At 51.0% G+C, this 17939-nt stretch overlaps 1 protein-coding gene across 1 annotated transcript; it reads right to left on the bottom strand.

The window, feature by feature from the left end:
- Positions 1-217: 217 nt before the first annotated feature.
- Rasip1 (Ras interacting protein 1) lies at positions 218-17722 on the bottom strand. Its single transcript, XM_045134417.1, has 12 exons — positions 17604-17722; positions 17293-17433; positions 16091-16743; positions 13301-13656; positions 9046-9699; positions 6501-6538; positions 6163-6314; positions 5950-6065; positions 4152-4395; positions 3803-3975; positions 2482-2629; positions 218-623 (listed from the first exon to the last, which is right to left on the bottom strand). Exons 2-12 carry the CDS (start codon positions 17427-17429, stop codon positions 424-426), a joined length of 2871 nt encoding a protein of 956 aa, XP_044990352.1. The 5' UTR covers positions 17430-17433; positions 17604-17722; the 3' UTR covers positions 218-423.
- Between the last annotated feature and the right edge of the window lie 217 nt (positions 17723-17939).

The raw sequence follows: 17939 nt of genomic DNA, 5'->3' as shown, positions 1-17939 counted from the left end.
GCAGCGCCCAAGGCTTGGTACTCGGTAAATCACGGCCTGGGCTATGTTCCGAGATGTGTGTGGCAGCACCCAATGCTCCCAGGTTGGATTACTTGCAAGAGGGCAAGACGAGGCTATAAATACCTCCCCGGTCTCGGCAGGAGCCCAACGTTCCAGGGATAGGCCCTGGTGCTTTAAAAGTCACCCCAAGGCCCCCACGTCTCAATACGCGAGGCGCTGCCAAAACCACAAGTACTTTTATTACTCCTTGGCACGCACATCCCAAGCCCATCTTCCCACAGTCCCATCTTCTGCCATCCTGAAAACTCTCAGCGTTTCACGCAGGTAAAACTACAACTCCCATAAAGCTTTGCATTCAGGCGGGCTCCAGTGATCAGGAGTAGGCGGAGTTTCAAGGTTCGCGCGCTCGTTTGTTATTGGTTTTCAAGGAGGCGTGGCCACAGGAGGCCCATGGCGGTGATTGGCCGGCAACTCCTGCTGCTCAAGATCCCAAAGTAGACGACGGAGCCTGCGCAGTTCACGGTGCAGGGCGTCGTCAGTCACCGGGCCAGAGAGGCGCAGGCGCGAGCTGCCCAGGGGCAGGATAAGGGGAGGATGCGAGGAAAAGCTTTCGAAGATGTCCCCTGTGAGTTCAAAGACCAAATTAAAGTCTAAACTTGGGGGCTGGAGAGATGGCTCAGCGGTTAAGGCGCTTGCCTGCACAGCCTGACACCTAGGTTCATGCATCTAGAGTTCGTTTGAAGCGGCTAGAGGCCCTGGGGCGCCCATTTCCCTGTCTCTCATGTAAATAATTATACACACACACACACACGCACATTTTTTTTCTCTTCTCAGTAGGGTCTCACTCTAGCTCATGCTGACCTGGAATTCACTTTGTAGTCTCAGGGTGGCCTCGAACTCTCGGTGATCCTATCTCTGCCTCCCGAGTGCTGGGATTAAAAGGCGTGCGCCACCACACCAGGCTTGCAAATGAATTTTAAAGAACTCTGAACTTGGGCGTGAGGATGCCTCTCTATCGAAGGAAGAAAAAAACTTAAATTCGCAGCATTGAAACTAGGTTCTAGGAGGTTCAAATTAGGAATAGCCACCGTTGGGAAACTTGGTTTCCTAGATTTCTAGGAAAATGGTGCTTTTAGGTCTTCCTAAAGAAGATTGGACACCTGTGTAGGTGGGTGAGGGACTGTGGAGGGAAGAAGCTGGGTCCTAACACTCAGCTAAAAAGGAAATGGGGGCTGGAAAGAAGGCTTAGCAGTTAAGGCCTGTGAAGCCAAAAGACCCAGGTTCAAATCCCCAGGACCCATGTAAGCCAGATGCACATGCACCTGGAGTTAGTCTGCAGTGTCTGGAGACCCTGGCACGTCCATTTTCTTTCTCTCTAGCCCTCTCAAATAAATAAATAAAAATGGGAGCCAGGTGTGGTGGAGCATACCTTCAGTCTCAGCACTCTGGAGACAGAGGTAGGAGGACCACTGTGAGTGTGAGGCCACCCAGAGACTACGTGGTGAGTTCCAGGTCAGCCTGGGATAGAGTGGGACCCTACCTCGAGGGGGGAAAAAAGGGACTGGAGAGAATGCTTAGTGGTTAAGGAGCTTGGCTAGAAAGCCAAAGGACCCAGGTTTGATTCCCAGGACCCATGTAAGCCAGATGTACAAGGTGACATATGCATCTGGAGTTTGCTTGCAGGGCTAAAAGCCCTGTCTTTCTCTCAAATAAATAAATAAAAAGAAAGAAATAGTCAGCCATGATGGTGCAGGCCCTTAATCCTAGCACTCAGGGGGCAGAGGTAGGGGGATCACTGAATTCAAGGCCAGCCTGGGACTACCAAGTGAGGTCCAGGTCAGCCTGGGCTATAGTGAAACCCTACCTCCTCAAAAAAAGAAATGAAATTAATTAATTAATTAAAGGGAAATGAGTGGCAGGTGTGGTGGCACATGCCTTAATCCCAGCACTTGGGAGGCAGAGGCAGGAGTATCACCGTGAGTTCGAGGCTACCCGGAGACTGCATAATGAATTCCAGGTCAGCCTGGACTAGAATGAGACCCTGCCTTGAAAGACCAAAAAACAGGGCTGGAGAGATGGCTTAGCGGTTAAGCGCTTGCCTATGAAGCCTAAGGACCCAGGTTCGAGGCTTGATTCCCCAGGACCCACATTAGCCAAATGGACAAGGGGGCGCACGCGTCTGGAGTTCGGTTGTAGTGGCTGGAGGCCCTGGCGTGTCCCTTCTCTCTCTCCCTCTCTATCTACCTTTCTATCTGTCACTCTCAAATAAATAAAAATAAGCCAAAAAAAATTTTTTTAAAGACCAAAAAACAAAACAAACAAAAATAAAGCAAATGAGTACTTGCACTCTGTAGTAGGCAAACCTATACTCCCAACCCTTGATTGAAGCCATATTCTGGTGAAGACTGGGGCTTTGTCTACTAGGTCACAAGGAAAAAAGACAGCAGAGAGTCCAGTGCTTATTGCCCCATTTCTGCTTACCTGTGTCCACAGCATCCCGCTCTGCAGGTGGAGGGTCCCAGGCTGATGGAGGTCCACGACCAGGACCCAGCTGGTAGTGGCTGAGTAGATGGTGGAGCTGAGCAGCGGTCAGGGTGGGGTAGTCAGTCCGTAGGCTGCTCCATGAAGCCTAAGGGGGAGGCCCAGGTGAGAAACCCGTGGTCATAGCTGAGCCTGGTGGTGCAAGCCCTGCTTAGGAGGCTGAGGTACAATGGTCAAAAGGTCAAGGCCAGAAGCATGGCCAAACCTTGTTTCAAGATAAAAGATGGTTTGGGGATGTAGCTCATGTACTTGCTTAGCATGTACAATGCCCTGGGTTTGATCCCCAGCACTACAACTAAAAACAAAAAATTAATAAAAATAAAAAGTAAAACCTAGTCATCTATACTTGATTCTCAATTTTCTCATTTAAAACAGTGTTTGAGCAGGGCATCATGGCACAAGCCTTTAAATCCCAGCACTTGAGAGGCAGAGGTTGGAGGAATGCTTTGAGTTCAAGGCCAGCCTGGAACTACAGAATGAGTCAGATCTGGGCTAGAGTGTGACCCTACGTTGAGAAGAAAAAATAATAATAATAATAACCTACTTTGAAGTCAGCTTTATTACCACAGTCCATGGCAAATGAATTTATGGTCAATGAATAGTTTACAGTACTGGGGACTGAACTCTGGCTCATACTGACTTGACCTATCTCAGGGGAGGACCCTGGGATCTATTTCTAGTAAGTTCCATGGCAATTCAGTCATGTCTGGTTATTGTTGGCACTAGCTTCGTTCAAGCCGCCAGTGGTTCCCCTGACCCAGGGCTGGTGATTATGTAGGTCCAGGGAGCTGAATGCGGAGGATGGCTGAGTGGTGCTGAAGAAATCAGGGTTGAAGATGGCTTAGCTGTTAAGGCTAAGTTGCCTGCAAAGCCAAAAGACCCAGGTTTGATTCCCCAGGAACCATGTACGCCAGATGCACAAGATGGCACATGCATCTGGAGCTCATTTGCAGCAGCTGGAGGCCCTGGTGTGCCCATTCTCTGTATCTTCCTCCTCCCTCTCTCTCTCTCTCTCAAATAAATAAACAAAAATTAAAAAAAAAAAAAAAAAGAAGAAGCCGGGTGTGGTGGTGCACGCCTTTAATCCCAGCACTCGGGAGGCAGAGGTAGGAGGATTGCCATGAGTTCAAGGCCACCCTGAGATGACAGAGTTAATTCCAGGTCAGCCTGGACCAGAGTGAGACCCTACCTTGAAAAAAAAGAGAAAAAAAAAAAAAAAAGAATCTCAAATCAGAGTTAGGCAGAATGAACTGGCAGTCACCTTGAGCAGGGAGGTGCGAGGCACACAGAGCAGGTTCACAGCAATGGAGAGTTTCCGGAAGAACTCAGTGGCGATGTCACCCAGCCCAGCCCCTTGCAGCCAGTCTAAGACAAGGTCCAAGTTGGTTCGGATTTGGACTGCTCGAGACCACTGGTAGAAAGGCCGGCCTTGACCTACGCAGGAAGGGGTGAGGGACAGCAGGTAGCCTGTATCCTCCTGGTTCCCAAACCAATCCTGTACTTAGTTCAGGACCTGGAGTACTCAGAGCACCCAAAGGTGAGGCATGAGCCTGTGATGTGTCTGGATGTGGGTCTGAGTGGTTTTTACGTGCTTCAAACCCAAATCTCACCTCTTTCCATCAGTGAGTTGAGAAGGGATGCATTGGAGAAGAAGAATAAGTAGCCAAAAGTCTGGGATACGAGGTCGGGGTGCAGCTCACACTGGCCGGTCAGCTCCAGAGCGGCCTGGAACACGCCCAGGGTGGGTCTTAGCCCCGGAGGCATGGCCTCCAACTCAGCACCAGGTCCTGGCAGTTCTGCCCCAGCTGTGAAGGGGTTGCTGTCCAGGAGGGCAGGCAGTGTTGAATAAAGAGTCTAAGGAGACACAGGCAAGAGGGAAAAAAAAAAAAAAAACTAGTGACAACTACATCCCCTGGAAGCTTCAGGATGGTACAGCACAGTAACAGAGAATTCCACCAAAGGCTTCTGGGAGTTGTAGTCAGTTCAACCTTCACCACCCTAGAGGCTCTAGGATCAGATCCCTATTTCCTAAATGTGTGTCTAGCACTTAGTCGGCTTCTGTGGAAGAACTCAAGTCTTGAGAAATGTCTTCTGGAAGTGGCTGTGATATTTTAAGGGCACTTTTCTTTTGTTGTTTATTTGGTTTTTCGAGGTAGGGTCTCACTCTAGCTCGCTGACCTGGAATTCACTCTGCAGTCTCAGGGTGGCCTCAAACTCACGGCCATTCTCCTACCTCTGCCTCCCAAGTGCTGTGATTAAAGGCGTGGACCATCACACCCGGCTTTAAGAGCACTTCTTATTAATTATGAGACTTGTGGCTCTCACATAGACACCTCAGGGAGAAGAAGGTCTTTTTCAGTCAAGTCTTTCCAGAATTTCTGAAGAAAACAGAATGGAGAGTATGGAAGTGGGACTGCAGTGGCAGTCAGCCAATGGAAAGTGTGATCAAGCCAAGGACAGGAAATGAGGTCAGAGGAAAAAAACCCCAGCATACTTGGCAAATATGTGCAGGAAGAGAAGTCTCAGAGGAAAAGGCTTCACGGTCAAGGCTGCTCTGGAAACTTGGATAGTATATGCCCCTTTTATTTTACAGATTTAGCCCACTGTAAGCTAAAAATCAGATCAACCAACAATTCTAAGATGAAAAGGGCCAGTGGAAAAACCAGGCCCTGCAGGAAGGGCACTCAGTAAGAAAAAGGCCTATAGCTCAGAAAAGGGAGTAAATTCAAAAGATATAGGAAGTGATGTCAGCAAATACAGGAAGTGAGACTTGACTGAATAGGAGTCTTTTAAAAGAAAATGCCTGGTATTATTTGATCTATCTATGTCTGTCCACATACGTGTGTGTGTGTGTGTGTGTGTGTGTATGTATGAGAATTTGCAAACAAAAAGAAAAAGGTAAAGATATATATATATGAGAATTTGCAAACAAAAAGAAAAAGGTAAAGATATATATATATGAGAATTTGCAAACAAAAAGAAAAAGGTAAAGATGGTACAGGCAGGTGATGAACTCAGCTTTTCTAGACATGATGATTGCAAAGACAGGAAGTGAAGCCAGAAAGACAAGAAGGGCTGTCTGCCCAAACAAGAAGCCCATGTCACAGCAAAGTCCTAGTGTGAGATGGGGAGTCCCATAAGGAAATTTTGAGCCAAACAGGAAATAACATCAGGGTGATATGATATTTAAAGAGAGCCAGGCATGGTGGCACACGCCCTTAATCCCAGCACTTGGGAGGCATAGGTAGGAGGATCGCCATGAGTTTGAGGCCACCCTAAGACTACATAGTGAATTCCAGGCCAACTACCTCAAAAAAAATAAATAAATAAATAAATAAAATAAAATAAAATAAATAAATAAAGAGAAAGTGAGGGTTATTTCAAGCTGGAAGCAGGGGCAGAGCCCACCTTGGTGAGGTAGTAGACAGACTGCTGAAAGGTACACATGATGACTTCATCCAGGAGGGCCAAGGCCTCGTCACACAATTCCAAGTCATTACACAGCTGCGGGTCTGAGGACAGGCCTGCAGTGGGGAGAGAGAACCATAGGCTGGCCACCACAGCACAGGCCTCCTGGTTTAGGGGATGTTAAGAATCAGATGGGCCTGGGTCAGAGCTTACCCTCCTGGTCAGCCTCCTTCTCCATTTCTAGAACCTTCTCTTGCACAAAGCTCAGCAGCTCTGTGGTGTTGGCCATCCACAGCATGAGAGGTCGCAGCTCTACAGACACAGCTTCGGGAGTCAAGGGAACTTCGGGGACTCCCTCCGGGTGGCTGAGGAAAGACGGGAGATCCTGCAAACCCTGTCAAACTCCATCACATTTTTAACCCCAAGACCTGAGTTGAAGTTGGGGACCCAGCCAAAGAGGCACAGAACTTGCACTGAGGCACCCACAGAGAACTGGACGCAAGTCCCAACCTTGGGACCCTCTAGCCATGTCCACCCCAGATTTCTCTTACTTCTCTGGCTGGCGGTCTCCAATTTCTTTAATCTTTTCCTGTGGAAGAGTAAGATCAGAGTCAATGTGAGGGGCCTGGGGCTGAAAGGATCACAACTGTACAGTAGTTGTTCTAGAAGCACCTTTCTGACACACTTCCCCACTTTTCTGGCACACTCTAAGCCTGAAACAACCTTCCTGCTTCAGCCTCATGAGTGCTAGGATTACAGGTGTAGACCTTCAAAGCCTGGCTAATTGTTTCTTTGAAAGAGGAGCTCACTAAGTTGCCGAGACTGGTCTTGAACTTTTAAAAAAATGTATGTATTTATTTATTTGCAAGCAGAGAGAAACAGAGGGAAAGAATGGGTGTGCCTCTAGACAGTACAAATTAACTCCAGATGCATGTGCTACAATCACCAAGCCATTTCTCCAGTCCTGGTCTTGGACTTTTAATTCTTATACCTCAACCTCCTAAGTAGCTGGGATGGAAGGCTTGTACCATAGGGTCTGGCTTCTAAACCCTTTTACCCACCATCATTTTCTGATCAAATGAAATTTCTTCTAACCCCAAGAAAATCCCTAACCCTGTCTAAGTAGGTCCTTGATCAATGAGGGGACCTTATCTCTCCACTACAAATGGTTCCTTTTTTTTGTTTGTCTTTTTGGTTTTGCGAGCTAAGGTCTTGCTCTACCCCAGGCTGACCTGGAATTCACTATGTAGTCTCAGGGTGGCCTTGAACTCATGATGATCCTCCTACCTCTGCCTCCTAAGTGCTGAGTGCTGGGATTAAAGGTGTGCACCACCACGCCTGGCTCCAAATGGTTCCTTTTTGACTCTTCAATACAGAGGTCCGATGGACCCATCCTCACAGAATGTTCTTACTTCCCACTGCTCCAAGTACTAAGACAAAAGGCTTCTCACCACCCTCCTCACAATGGTCTCTTCTCATCTGCTAGAATCTCCCCCCAAAACCTAGAATGCCCCCCATAACAGTGAGACCCTACCTCCAAAATATGAACAAACAAACAAAAACAAAAAAGTAAGGCTAGGAGTCTGGTGTGGTGACACATGCCTTTAATTCCAGCACTTGGAAGGCAAAGGTAGGAGGATCATGTAAGTTCAGACCACCCAGACACTACATAGTGAATTCCAGGTTAGCCCTCGGTTACAGCAAGACCCTACCTCAGAAAACAAAACAAAACAAAAATGGTATAAAAGTAAGGCTAAGGCCGGGCATGGTGGCACATGCCTTTAATCCCAGCACTTGGCAGGCAGAGGTACAAAGACGACACTGAGAGTTGGAGGCCATCCTGAGACTACATAGTGAATTCCAGGTCCGCCTGAGCTAGAGGGAGACCCTGCCTCGAAAAAACAAAAACAAACAAACAACAAAAAAAAAGTAAAAGTAAGGCTAAGGAGATGGCTCAGTGTTTAAAAGTGCTGCTTGGAAATCCTGCTGGCCTAGGTTTGATTCCCCAGTACCCACATAAATACAGATGCACAAAGTGGAACATATATCTGGAGTTTCTTTGTAGTGGCAAGATGCCCTGGCACACTCAATTCTGTTTTTGTTGTGGTTTTGGTTTGGTTTGGTTTTTCGAGGTAGGGTCTCACTCTAGCCCAGGCTGACCTGGAATTCACTATATAGTCACAGGGTGGCCTCAAACTCCCGGCGATCCTCCCTCTGCCTCCTGAGTGAGTGCTGGGATTAAAGGCATGTGCCACCACACCCGGCCCTCAATTCTTATTCTGTGTGTGTGTGTCTCCCTCTCCTTGTAAACAAATTTTTAAAATTAAACTGAGCGCTGGAGAGATGGTTTAGCAATTAAGGCGCTTTCCTGCAAAGCCAAAGGACTCAGGTTCGATTCCCCAAGACACACGTGAGCCAGGTGAACAAGGTGTCACAGGTGTCTGGAGTTCATTTGCAGTGGCTGGAGGCCCTGGTGCACCCATTCTCTATCTGCCTTTCTCATTCTCTCTCATAAATAAATAAAAATTTTTAAAAAATAAACTGAAAAGAAGGCTAGGATTGTGGCTCAGTGGTAGAGCACCTGCCTAGAGTTAGGTGCATAGCTCATCAATGAAGCGCCTACCTAAAATCCACAATGAGGGCCTGGAGGCGTAGCACAGAGTTGGAGTTCCCGCCTAGCAAGCTCCAAAATCTAAAAGTAGTACTGCCTTGTCTTCAAGCACACCGGGTGAATCCACAATTGCTAACATCTAAGGGCCCTCTTTTTGGGGGGGGTGGGTCTTGAGGTACGGTCTCGCTGTATGCCAGGCTGACCTGGAACTTACTATGTGGTCTCAGGCTGGCCTGGAACTCACAGCCATCCTCCTACCTCTTGCCTCTTGAGTGCTGGGATTAAAGGCGTGTGCCACCACAAAGGGCAAGGGCCTCTTAATTAAGAACCCCAGCTCCTCCCAAGTAATTTATTCTCACCTAGGGATAGGGGTGGGAAGGTTGCTGCTAGGAAGGTGAGCGATACTGTGGCAAAGCGGGGGGGGGGGGGGGAGTAGGTGGCTGTAAAGATGAGAGGGGTACCAAAAGATTTGTGGGGATGCTCACCCAGACAGCCTCCTTGATGAGCCGGGCCAGGCGGCCGAGCAGGCGTGGCAGGTGCCCGAGCTCCAGCTCGCGCGCCGAGTGCTGCACGCACAGCGCCAACAGCGTGGCGGGCCCGAGCGGAGGCAGGTCCCCGGTGCCCGAGGCCGCGGCGCGCACTATCTCACCCAGCAGCGCCTCCTCTTCGCGGGGTCGGAAGCGTAGCACGGGCTCCCGGCCATCCAGGTAGGCGGCCAGCGCCTCTCCTCGTTCCTGCAGGCCCCGGCCGCACAGACGACAAGAGAAGGCCCAGCCGGGGCCAGGCGGCGTGGCCCCGGGGCGCCCGGGCAGCCAGGACGGCCGGGCCGGTCCCGATCCACCCGCGCGGGGGTCCTTGTACATGAACAGGAAATGCTCGCCCAGCCCCAGCAGGTCTCCCGGGTGCAACTCGGCCTCGCGCAGCAGGAGGCATCCATTGTGCGTTACCGGGGCGCCCCGCGCAGGCCTCACCATGGCTGGGGGCTCTGGGCCTGCACGTACTGTGCAGTGCCGAGGCAGGATGTCCGGGGCGGTGAGGAAGGTGTCTACATATGGGGCTGGGGACCCGCCGCGGGAGGATGAGGTCCCGCCTCGTCCAAACACGTGCTGCTCCCGGGTCATCACATACACCACGAAGTCCTACAGGGAAGGTGCACTGTGAATGACTGCTTCCAAACACACCCTTTCCCATAAACGCCTCTCTCATGTCCCTCCATACCTCCTCTTTTATATATATTTTATTTGCAAGGGCGCCCCAGGGCCTGTAGCCCCTGCAAATGAACAGATGCATGTGCCACCGTGCATCTGGCTTTACATGAATACTGGGAAATCAAACTCGCATCATTAGGCTTTGCAGACAAACACATTAGCAGCTAAGTCATCTCTCCAGCCCTCCACACCCATAGCTCCTCTTAATGAATGCACACTTCCAAGGAGATCCATCTAGGATTCCAAAGGAGTTTGAAAGAATCCCTCCCCTCCTCTCAAGTGCTTGGTCTCTCACTTTTAGGTAGGGTCTCACTCTAGCCCAGGCTGACCTGGAATTCACTACGTAGTTTCAAGGCCGGCCTCAAACTCACAGAGATCTTCCTACCTCTCAAGTGCTGGGATTAAAGGACTTTCTGACTCCACTACATCAGAAATGCTTCTGCCTGTTAATTCTAGCATTCTGGAGTCTGAGATGATAGGATCACTATTACTACAAGGCCAGTATGGGCTACAGAGTGAGTTCCAATTCAGTCTGGACTAGAGTGAGACCCTATCTCAATAAAACACACATACACACACACACACACAACGGTGCTAGAGAGATAGTTTGATACTTAAGGCACTTGCCTGAGAAGCTTTAAGGACCCAGGTTCAATATTCCAGTACCCATGTAAACCAGATGCAAATGGTCGCTGGAGGCCTTGGCACAGCCTCTCTCTTTCTCAAATAAATAAAAAACTATTGAAAATGGGAGGGGGGCTGGAGAGATTGCTTAGTGGTTAAGGTGCTTGCTTGTGAAGCCTAGGGACTCATGTTAGAATCTCCAGGTCTCACATAGCCAGCCACACAGTGACACAAACATGCAATGTGCCACAAGGGGGCACATGCATCTAGAGTTTGTTTGCAGCTGCTGAAGGCCCTGGCACGCCTATTTTCTCTCCCTCCCTCCCTCTTTTTCTCTCTCTCAAAATAAATTTAAAAGGGGGAGGGGGAGCCAGGCATGGTGGCACATGCCTTTAATCCCATCACTCTGGAGGCAGAGGTAGAAGGATCACCATGAGGATCACTGTGAGTTAAAGGTCACCCTGAGACTACATAGCGAATTCCAGGTCAGCCCAGGCCAGAGTGAGACCCTAACTCATAAAAAAGGGGGGGACGGGAGGAGGGATTTGGAGAGATGGCTCAGCAGTTAAACGCACTTGTTTGTACAGCCTGACAGCCCAGGTTCAATTCCCCAGCACCCACCTAAGGCCAGATGCAAAGGGGTGCATGTATCTGTGATCCCAATGTGCTTAAGACAACGGGAGACAAAGCCAGAAGAATCTGATAGGAGCTAGGAGCTCACAGGCCATATAGTCTGGCATTCTTTTTGGGTTAATGACCCTGTCTCCCAGAAGATGGAGCACAGACTCCCCAAGGATGTCCTCTGACCTCTGTGTGTGCCCTTCCAAACAAATAAAAATAAACAAATTAATGAACAGATGCTTCTGTGCTCAAAGAACAGACTTTCCCATGAATCCTTTCTCGGTCTTGTATCTCTGACCACACCCATTCATTCTATCTCATGATGGGCCCTCCAAATGCATTTCCTCTTCCCATAACAGTTTTTGTCAATATTCTCTCATAACAAAAGATTGGGGCTGGAGAGATGGCTTGGCGGTTAAGCGCTTGCCTGTGAAGCCTAAGGACCCAGGTTCGAGGCTCGGTTCCCCAGGTCCCACGTTAGCCAGATGCACAAGGGGGCGCATGCGTCTGGAGTTCGTTTGCAGAGGCTGGAAGCCCTGGCGCGCCCATTCTCTCTCTCTCCCTCTATCTGTCTTTCTCTCTGTGTCTGTCGCTCTCAAATAAATAAATAAAAATTTTAAAAAAATTAAAAAAAAAAAGATTGATGTCTTCATAGAGACACCTCTCTAAACCAAAGTTTCTTCCATCACCTCCACCCCGAGGAGGTGGAATTTCCAGTGAGACTTTTCAAAGGAATCCCAATTTCCTAGTTATCTGACTCCCAAAGAAACATACTTCTACAACAGACTCACCCTGTATCACTCTCTCAGGGCAGAGGAGTCTAAAGCCTCCCCTGTGCCCATCAACAGAAGCTCTCAATACTCCCATCTTAAAGGGGACATCTCCACAGAGACCCTAGATTGTGGTGTTCCAACAATGCAACTTATATATACTTCAAGGCTGTCCTTTCTCATAAAGTGTCTGTCCTATTTCATCCACCATATCCCAGGAGATAGTCCTAAAAGTGGACTCTTATCTCTATCTCCAAAAATGGATACACCAGCCTGACATGGTGGCGCATTTGGAAGACTGAGGTAGGAGGATCACCATGAGTTTGGCCAGCCTGAGGCTACAGAGTAAGTTCCAGGTCAGCCTGGGCCAAAGGGAGACACTGCCTTGAAACAAAAATAATCAGGAGAAGAGATGGGGATGTGACTTAAAGGTAGCGTGCTTGCTTAACATGTGAAGGACTTGGGTTGTATCCCCAACAACACAAAAAAACTAAAATACATATATGTGGCCTGGGGAAATGGTTCAGTGGTTAAAGGTACTTGCTTGTAAAGCTGGCCTGACCAAGTTTGATTCCCCAGTACCCTCATAAAGCTGGATCCACAAGGTGACACGTGTGTGGAGCTTATCTGCAGTGGCAAGAGACCCTGCCTTGCTCATTCTCTGTCACCAAAAATAAATAAATAAATAAATAAATAAATAAATAAGATAAAAATAAATGAGGTAGGGTCTTGCTCTAGCCCAAACTGACTTGGAATTAGTTTCAGGCTGTCCTTGAATTTACAGCGATGATCCTCTTACTTCAGCCTCCCAGGTTCTGGGATTAAAGGTGTGCACCATGCTTGAGCAAAAATATTTTTAAAACTTTTAGGTATCAGTGCCTCCAGCCTCCATCAACAATAAATTGTTTTGTTCCAGTTTGAGCCATTGCCTTTACAAATGGATTAATTTCCCTAACTGAGAAGTTTCCAGAACAAGGTTCTAGGCACGAAAAAGTTCCTGCCCCAGAAGATGAACTTTCCCTCAAGAAATGGATATTTGGAGCTGGAAATGTGGCTGCATTTGTAGACTGCTTGCCTAGCTGCATGAGGCCCTGGGTTCGATCCCCAACTCTGCAAAAACTGGGCATGATGGACCACACTTTATAATCCCAGCACCTTGGAAGTGGAGTCAAGAAGGATGAGGAGTTCAAGGTCATCCTTGGTTACACAGCAAGTTAGCAGCCAGCCTGGGCTACATGAGACTGTCTCACAAGAAGAGCAGGAAAAGAAGGAAGGGGAAGAATGAGGGAAGAAGAAGGAAAGAAGAAAGAAAGAAAAGGAATTTTTCCATAATGGGATGTTTTTTTCCACAATGTCTTTGGCCAAGACACTGTTTTCCAATTTGGAAATAAAGCAAGCATTTCCTATCTCCATCCACTGGGATCTTTGGCAGCCATCTTGGCTCCTCTACTGTTCACCCCGAGGAATTCTGGGAGTTGTGGTTTTTTGGCCAACCAAAGCAGATGCAGCTCTGATACCTGGGAGTCCTGGTAGCCCTGGAGCAGCAGGAAGTAGGGCCGATTGCTGGGTGCCTGGATGAGGCACTGAGTTAGCTGATCGAAGTCCCCGGGGTCTGCAGGTCCGATCTGGGCGTCAGCGGCCCCTGGGGCCATGCTAAGCGCCTGCTGCCGGCGTTCTTGCTGCCGCCGGCGCCGCCCCTGCAGGCTCAGCTCCGACACGCTGCGGCGCAGGGACAGGTTTTCTGATCGCTCCTTGCCCCCAGACCCAGTAGGGGGTCCAGATCCCGACCCTGGTCCAGGACTGGCCAGTGCTGCCCCACCAGATGCTGCTCGGGAACGGTTCTTCTGTGGTCGCCAGGAGGGGGCCCCAGTGCCTGCAGACAGATGGGGAACAGAGAAACTCTTGCCGCCCTCCCTGACTCCTTTGATTTTTCTCGTTAGAATTTCATGCCTTTGAGAAACGTTTTGTGAGCACCTACTATGTGCCAGGACCAGTCTTGGTACTAACAGTTAAAACTGACTATCTTCAAAGAGGGCTGGAGAGATGGCACAGTGGTTAAGTCTGCAAAGCCTAACAACCCAGGTTCGATTCCCCAGTGCCCTGTCCTCAGAGAGATACAGAAAACCTGAATACCCGTTCCCTAGCAGTCCAAGTTGGAACATGTAACCAGTTGCAACTGAGCCTCTGGTTTTGCACCCAGCACAGAATCTGACGCATTAACTTCATGAATAAACATGTGTTTCCCATTAAGCTTGCAAGGTCTGAGAAGGTAGGGATCTCACCTGTCCATGACCCTGCCATATTCCTCCCGGGTCACTAAAACAACGTGTGCCTCACAATAGGTGCTTAGTAAAGGCGTTTTAAAGGGGGGGGGGTGTGATTATAGCTACTTTTTGTTGTTGTTTGTCCAGGTAGGAGTTCGCTCTGGCCCAGGCTGGCCTCAAACCCACGGTGATCCTCCTACCTCTGCCTCTCAAGTGCTGAGATTAAAGACTTGGGCCACCACACCCGCGAAAGAGAAAAACGAACTCCAGATGCATGTGCCACTTTGTGCATCTGACTCTACATGGGTACTGGGGAATGGAACCTGTTAGGCTTTCCAGGCAAGCAGCTGAACCGCTGAGTCATCTCTCCAGCCCTTCTATTACTTTTTATTAAGCACCCATTATATGCCAAGGCTGATGACAAGCCCTTTCTATGTAACAGGAAACTAATGGAAAGGGCCAGACATGGTGGTGCACACTTGTAATTCTAAGTACTCCGGAGGCTGGAAGATCGCAAGTTTGAGGCCAGCCTGGAATACACAGCAGGACCCCATCTCTAAAATATAAAATAAATGATAATTAAACATTCGAGTATGGTGATGCACACCTATAGTCCCAGAACTCAGGAGTCAGAGGTAAGAGGACTGCGGTGAGTTTGAGACCAACCTGGGACTAAAGAATGAGTTCTGGGCCAGCTTGGGTTAGAGAGAAACCCTACCTCAAGAAAAAGAAAAAAAAAAGACTGGAGAGATGGCTTAGTGGTTAAGGCGTTTGCCTGCAAAGCCAAAGGACCCAGGTTCATTTCCCCAGGATCCACATTAGCCAGATGCACAAGAGGGTGCATACATCAGTTCATTTGCAGTGGCTGGAGGCTCTAATATGCCCATTCTCTCTCTCTCTCCCTCTTTCTGTCAAATAAATAAAAATAAAATAAATTTTAAAAATATAAAAAATATAATGATAAATAAAACAGGGCTTAATGCTAAGAGTGCTTGCCTACCTTAAGGCCCCATGCACAATCCAGACTATAAAAAACATAAAACACTTTAATCCCAGCACTCAGGAGGCAGAGGTAGGAGGATCGCCGAGAGTTCGAGGCCACCCTGAGACTACATAGTGAATTCCAGGTCAGCCTGAGCCAGAGTGAGACCCTACCTCGAAAAGCCAAAAAAAAAAAAAAAAACAAACAAACATAAAACAAATGAGATAGTGATGCCCTGGCAAGATGATGCAAACCTATAATCCCAGCACTTGGGAGGCAGAGGAAGGAAGATGACTGTGAGTCAGCCTGGGCTAGAGTGAAACCCTACTTCGAAGAAACAAAAACACAGCATAAAACAGCTCACCCTACTTCATAAACCTGTCTTCTGCCATAGAGACCCAAGCCCCAGGTTCCACCATACATCAACTCTTCCAACACCAGCAGCAACGGGCCACTTTTTTCTCAGACTCCGCCCCATATCACAGGCCACGCCCATAGGCTCTACAAGTCCCTCAAGGGACAATCCAGGACTAGTCCTCCAGCTCCAGAAGACAAACCCTCTCCCTGCCCCAGGTATGCCCTCCACGTGACCTGGCCCTACAAAGACCACATAGACTTCCACACACCCTGCCCACTGTTTTGACCCAAGCTCCGCCCCAAGTCCTGCCCTACCAAAGCTCTGTCCGCCTTTTCCCCCTCCGTGCCCACCTCCCGGACACGCCCATCCCCAAGTCTCGGCCTCTTGACTTACTAGTCCCACTTTCCACCCTTCTAGGCTGTCTGTCATGTTCCTTGGTTCTGCCTTCCTAAACCCGTCCCAGGACAACTCCACGCAGCGCCCGAGCCGTCTCCGCACGTTATCCTACGGGTCCTGTCTCCCTCCCCACAGTTCCCGCCCCCAGAGCACGCCCATCATCCTATTGGGCCTGCCTCCGGCAATCCCCGCCCACATCCGGCCCCGCCCCTCGCCCCTACAGGTCTCGCCTCCCTTCCCGTAGGCTCCGCCCCGGAGTCCCTCCCGCGCCCCACCTCTGGCCCCGCCCCGCCCCGCGCCCGCTCACCGTCGGCGTCCGCGGCCCCGAAGGCTTCCTGCTCCAGGCGGCGCGCCTCCTCGCGGCCGCGCAGCTCGAAGCGCCGCGCCCAGCCGGGCCTCGCGCGCCACAGCTCCTGCACCAGCAGGGGGCGCTCGGCGTCGGCCAGCACGCGCAGGTGCTCGGCGCGCCACTCGCCGCTCACCCCGGCCGTGGGCCGGCCCAGCGCGTCGCACAGCGCGAAGGCGTCCACGCAGCCGCTGTCGCCGCCCGCGCCCGCCAGCCCGTAGCGTTCCAGCGCCTCGGCCACCAGCTCGCGCGCCGTGGAGCGCGCCGTGGCCAGCACGCTCTTGTAGTTGGCACCCGAGGCCAAGCCCGCGTCGAAGATCTTGAGCACGCCCGGGGGCGCGGCGGGGCGCGCGGGCAGCGCGGGCTCCGGGGACACGCCCGCCGCCAGCTCCGGCAGCTTCTTCTCGCTGGCCCAGCGTTGCGCAGTTCCCGGGCCTCCAGCTCCGCCGCCCGCCCCGCCGCCCGCGCCCCGGAACAGCTGCGAGATGCGCTTGGCCCGGCTGCCCGACGCGCCCCCCGCCGCCTTCACCGCGCCCACGCGCCGCAGCTCCACGTGTGGAGCCGGCGGGGCCAAGGGCTCGCTGCTGCGGCTCCCCGTGTCGGAGGACGAGGACCTGGGAGAGACATACGAGTGGGGAGGATCAGGAGGGAAGTGGGCAAGGGGGGCTGACGTGGAGACCCAGAGACATGCGAGAGAGAGCCCCGTGGAGAAGAGATGCAGAGAGAGACCCCAAAGAGAGACGGAGACCCAGAGAGGGGCGGGGACAGAACCCCAGAAGTAAGAGGCCCAGAGAGAGACAGAGAAGGGAGTTAGTTGACAGAGACCCGAGGTGTATAGAGGAGGGGTGCAGAATAGAGACAAAGAGATAACGAATATAATTCATTAATAATGGTGAGTTCCAGGGTAGGAAATTCCAAGGTGAGCACTAAGGGAAGGAAGGAAGGTGAATCAAGGCCCTGTGCCCTGCCTGATCTGTCCCATCCCGGTGCTCATCCGGCCTGATCCCATCTCCTGGCCCAGCTCTTCCCTCCTCTGTACCCTGATGTCACCGCATCCCAGTGTCCCTTCTCCCCGCCCCCCCCCCCAGCTTTCTGTCTATTCAGAATAGGAAACAGAGCCAGCCCTTGGAGGGTCCCTGGTATGATGCAGACCGGTCACTCACTTGACAGAGGCAGCACTGGGCCAGCGCCGCCCCAGCTTGGCCAACTGCTTCCTGGGAGAATTGATCCACAGGCCCACAGGGAGATGGAGCTTCCCGAAGCGGGGGCTTCCGCCCTCCTTTCGTTCACCAGATAGCATGGCCCTAAAGAAAGGTGGATAAGGCCCCAAGTCCTAAAGCGCTGGGTGATGGGAATGGGATGAAGGGGGCTGGAATCAGACCGGCTAGTCCAGAGGAAAGGAGAAGGATGGGCCCTGGACACCTAGGTTGAGATGGAACATGGCTGCCAAAGGGTCCTAGCTCTCTGGCCTTACCCGGCGTCGGGTCCCGCAGCACCGGAGGCCCTGGCTCCGTTGGCCTCGGTTAGGTCCCGATCCCTCCGTTCTTGTGAAGTCTTTGCCTCTGCCCAAGCTCCCAGCACTGGGTGGGGGACAGGAAAAGGCCAGAGGAAACCCGGCAGGAAGAGCGGGGAGGGGGCGTCCTGTGAGGAGACCAGGCCTGGGGGAGGAGACCTGGTTAGGGCTCGCCCTGCCCTATGCCTTGGTTCTGGACTCAGAGCCCTTGACCAAGGAGAAGGGGGTCCTGGGGTTCCAATCCCACCCTCTCTCAAGGAGGAGCAAACACACCGCTGACTTCCTTTCAGAGAGCCA

This window comes from Jaculus jaculus, chromosome 14 (assembly GCF_020740685.1).
Source record: "Jaculus jaculus isolate mJacJac1 chromosome 14, mJacJac1.mat.Y.cur, whole genome shotgun sequence".
Lineage (NCBI taxonomy): Eukaryota > Metazoa > Chordata > Mammalia > Rodentia > Dipodidae > Jaculus > Jaculus jaculus.
The sequence above is the reverse complement of the archived record's forward strand: the minus strand, read 5'-3'. Positions and strand labels throughout refer to the sequence as shown.

Bases quoted from the DNA above. Each gene is read 5' to 3' on its own strand.
- Rasip1 (XM_045134417.1), bottom strand. From the start codon at position 17,429: ATGCTATCTGGTGAACGAAAGGAGGGCGGAAGCCCCCGCTTCGGGAAG. The intron at 13,657-16,090 runs GTGAGCGGGCGC...ATCTGTCTGCAG, and splicing joins CGGGGCCGCGGACGCCGACG to GCACTGGGGCCCCCTCCTGG. The intron at 9,700-13,300 runs GTATCAGAGCTG...CCTTCCCTGTAG, and splicing joins AGGGCTACCAGGACTCCCAG to GACTTCGTGGTGTATGTGAT.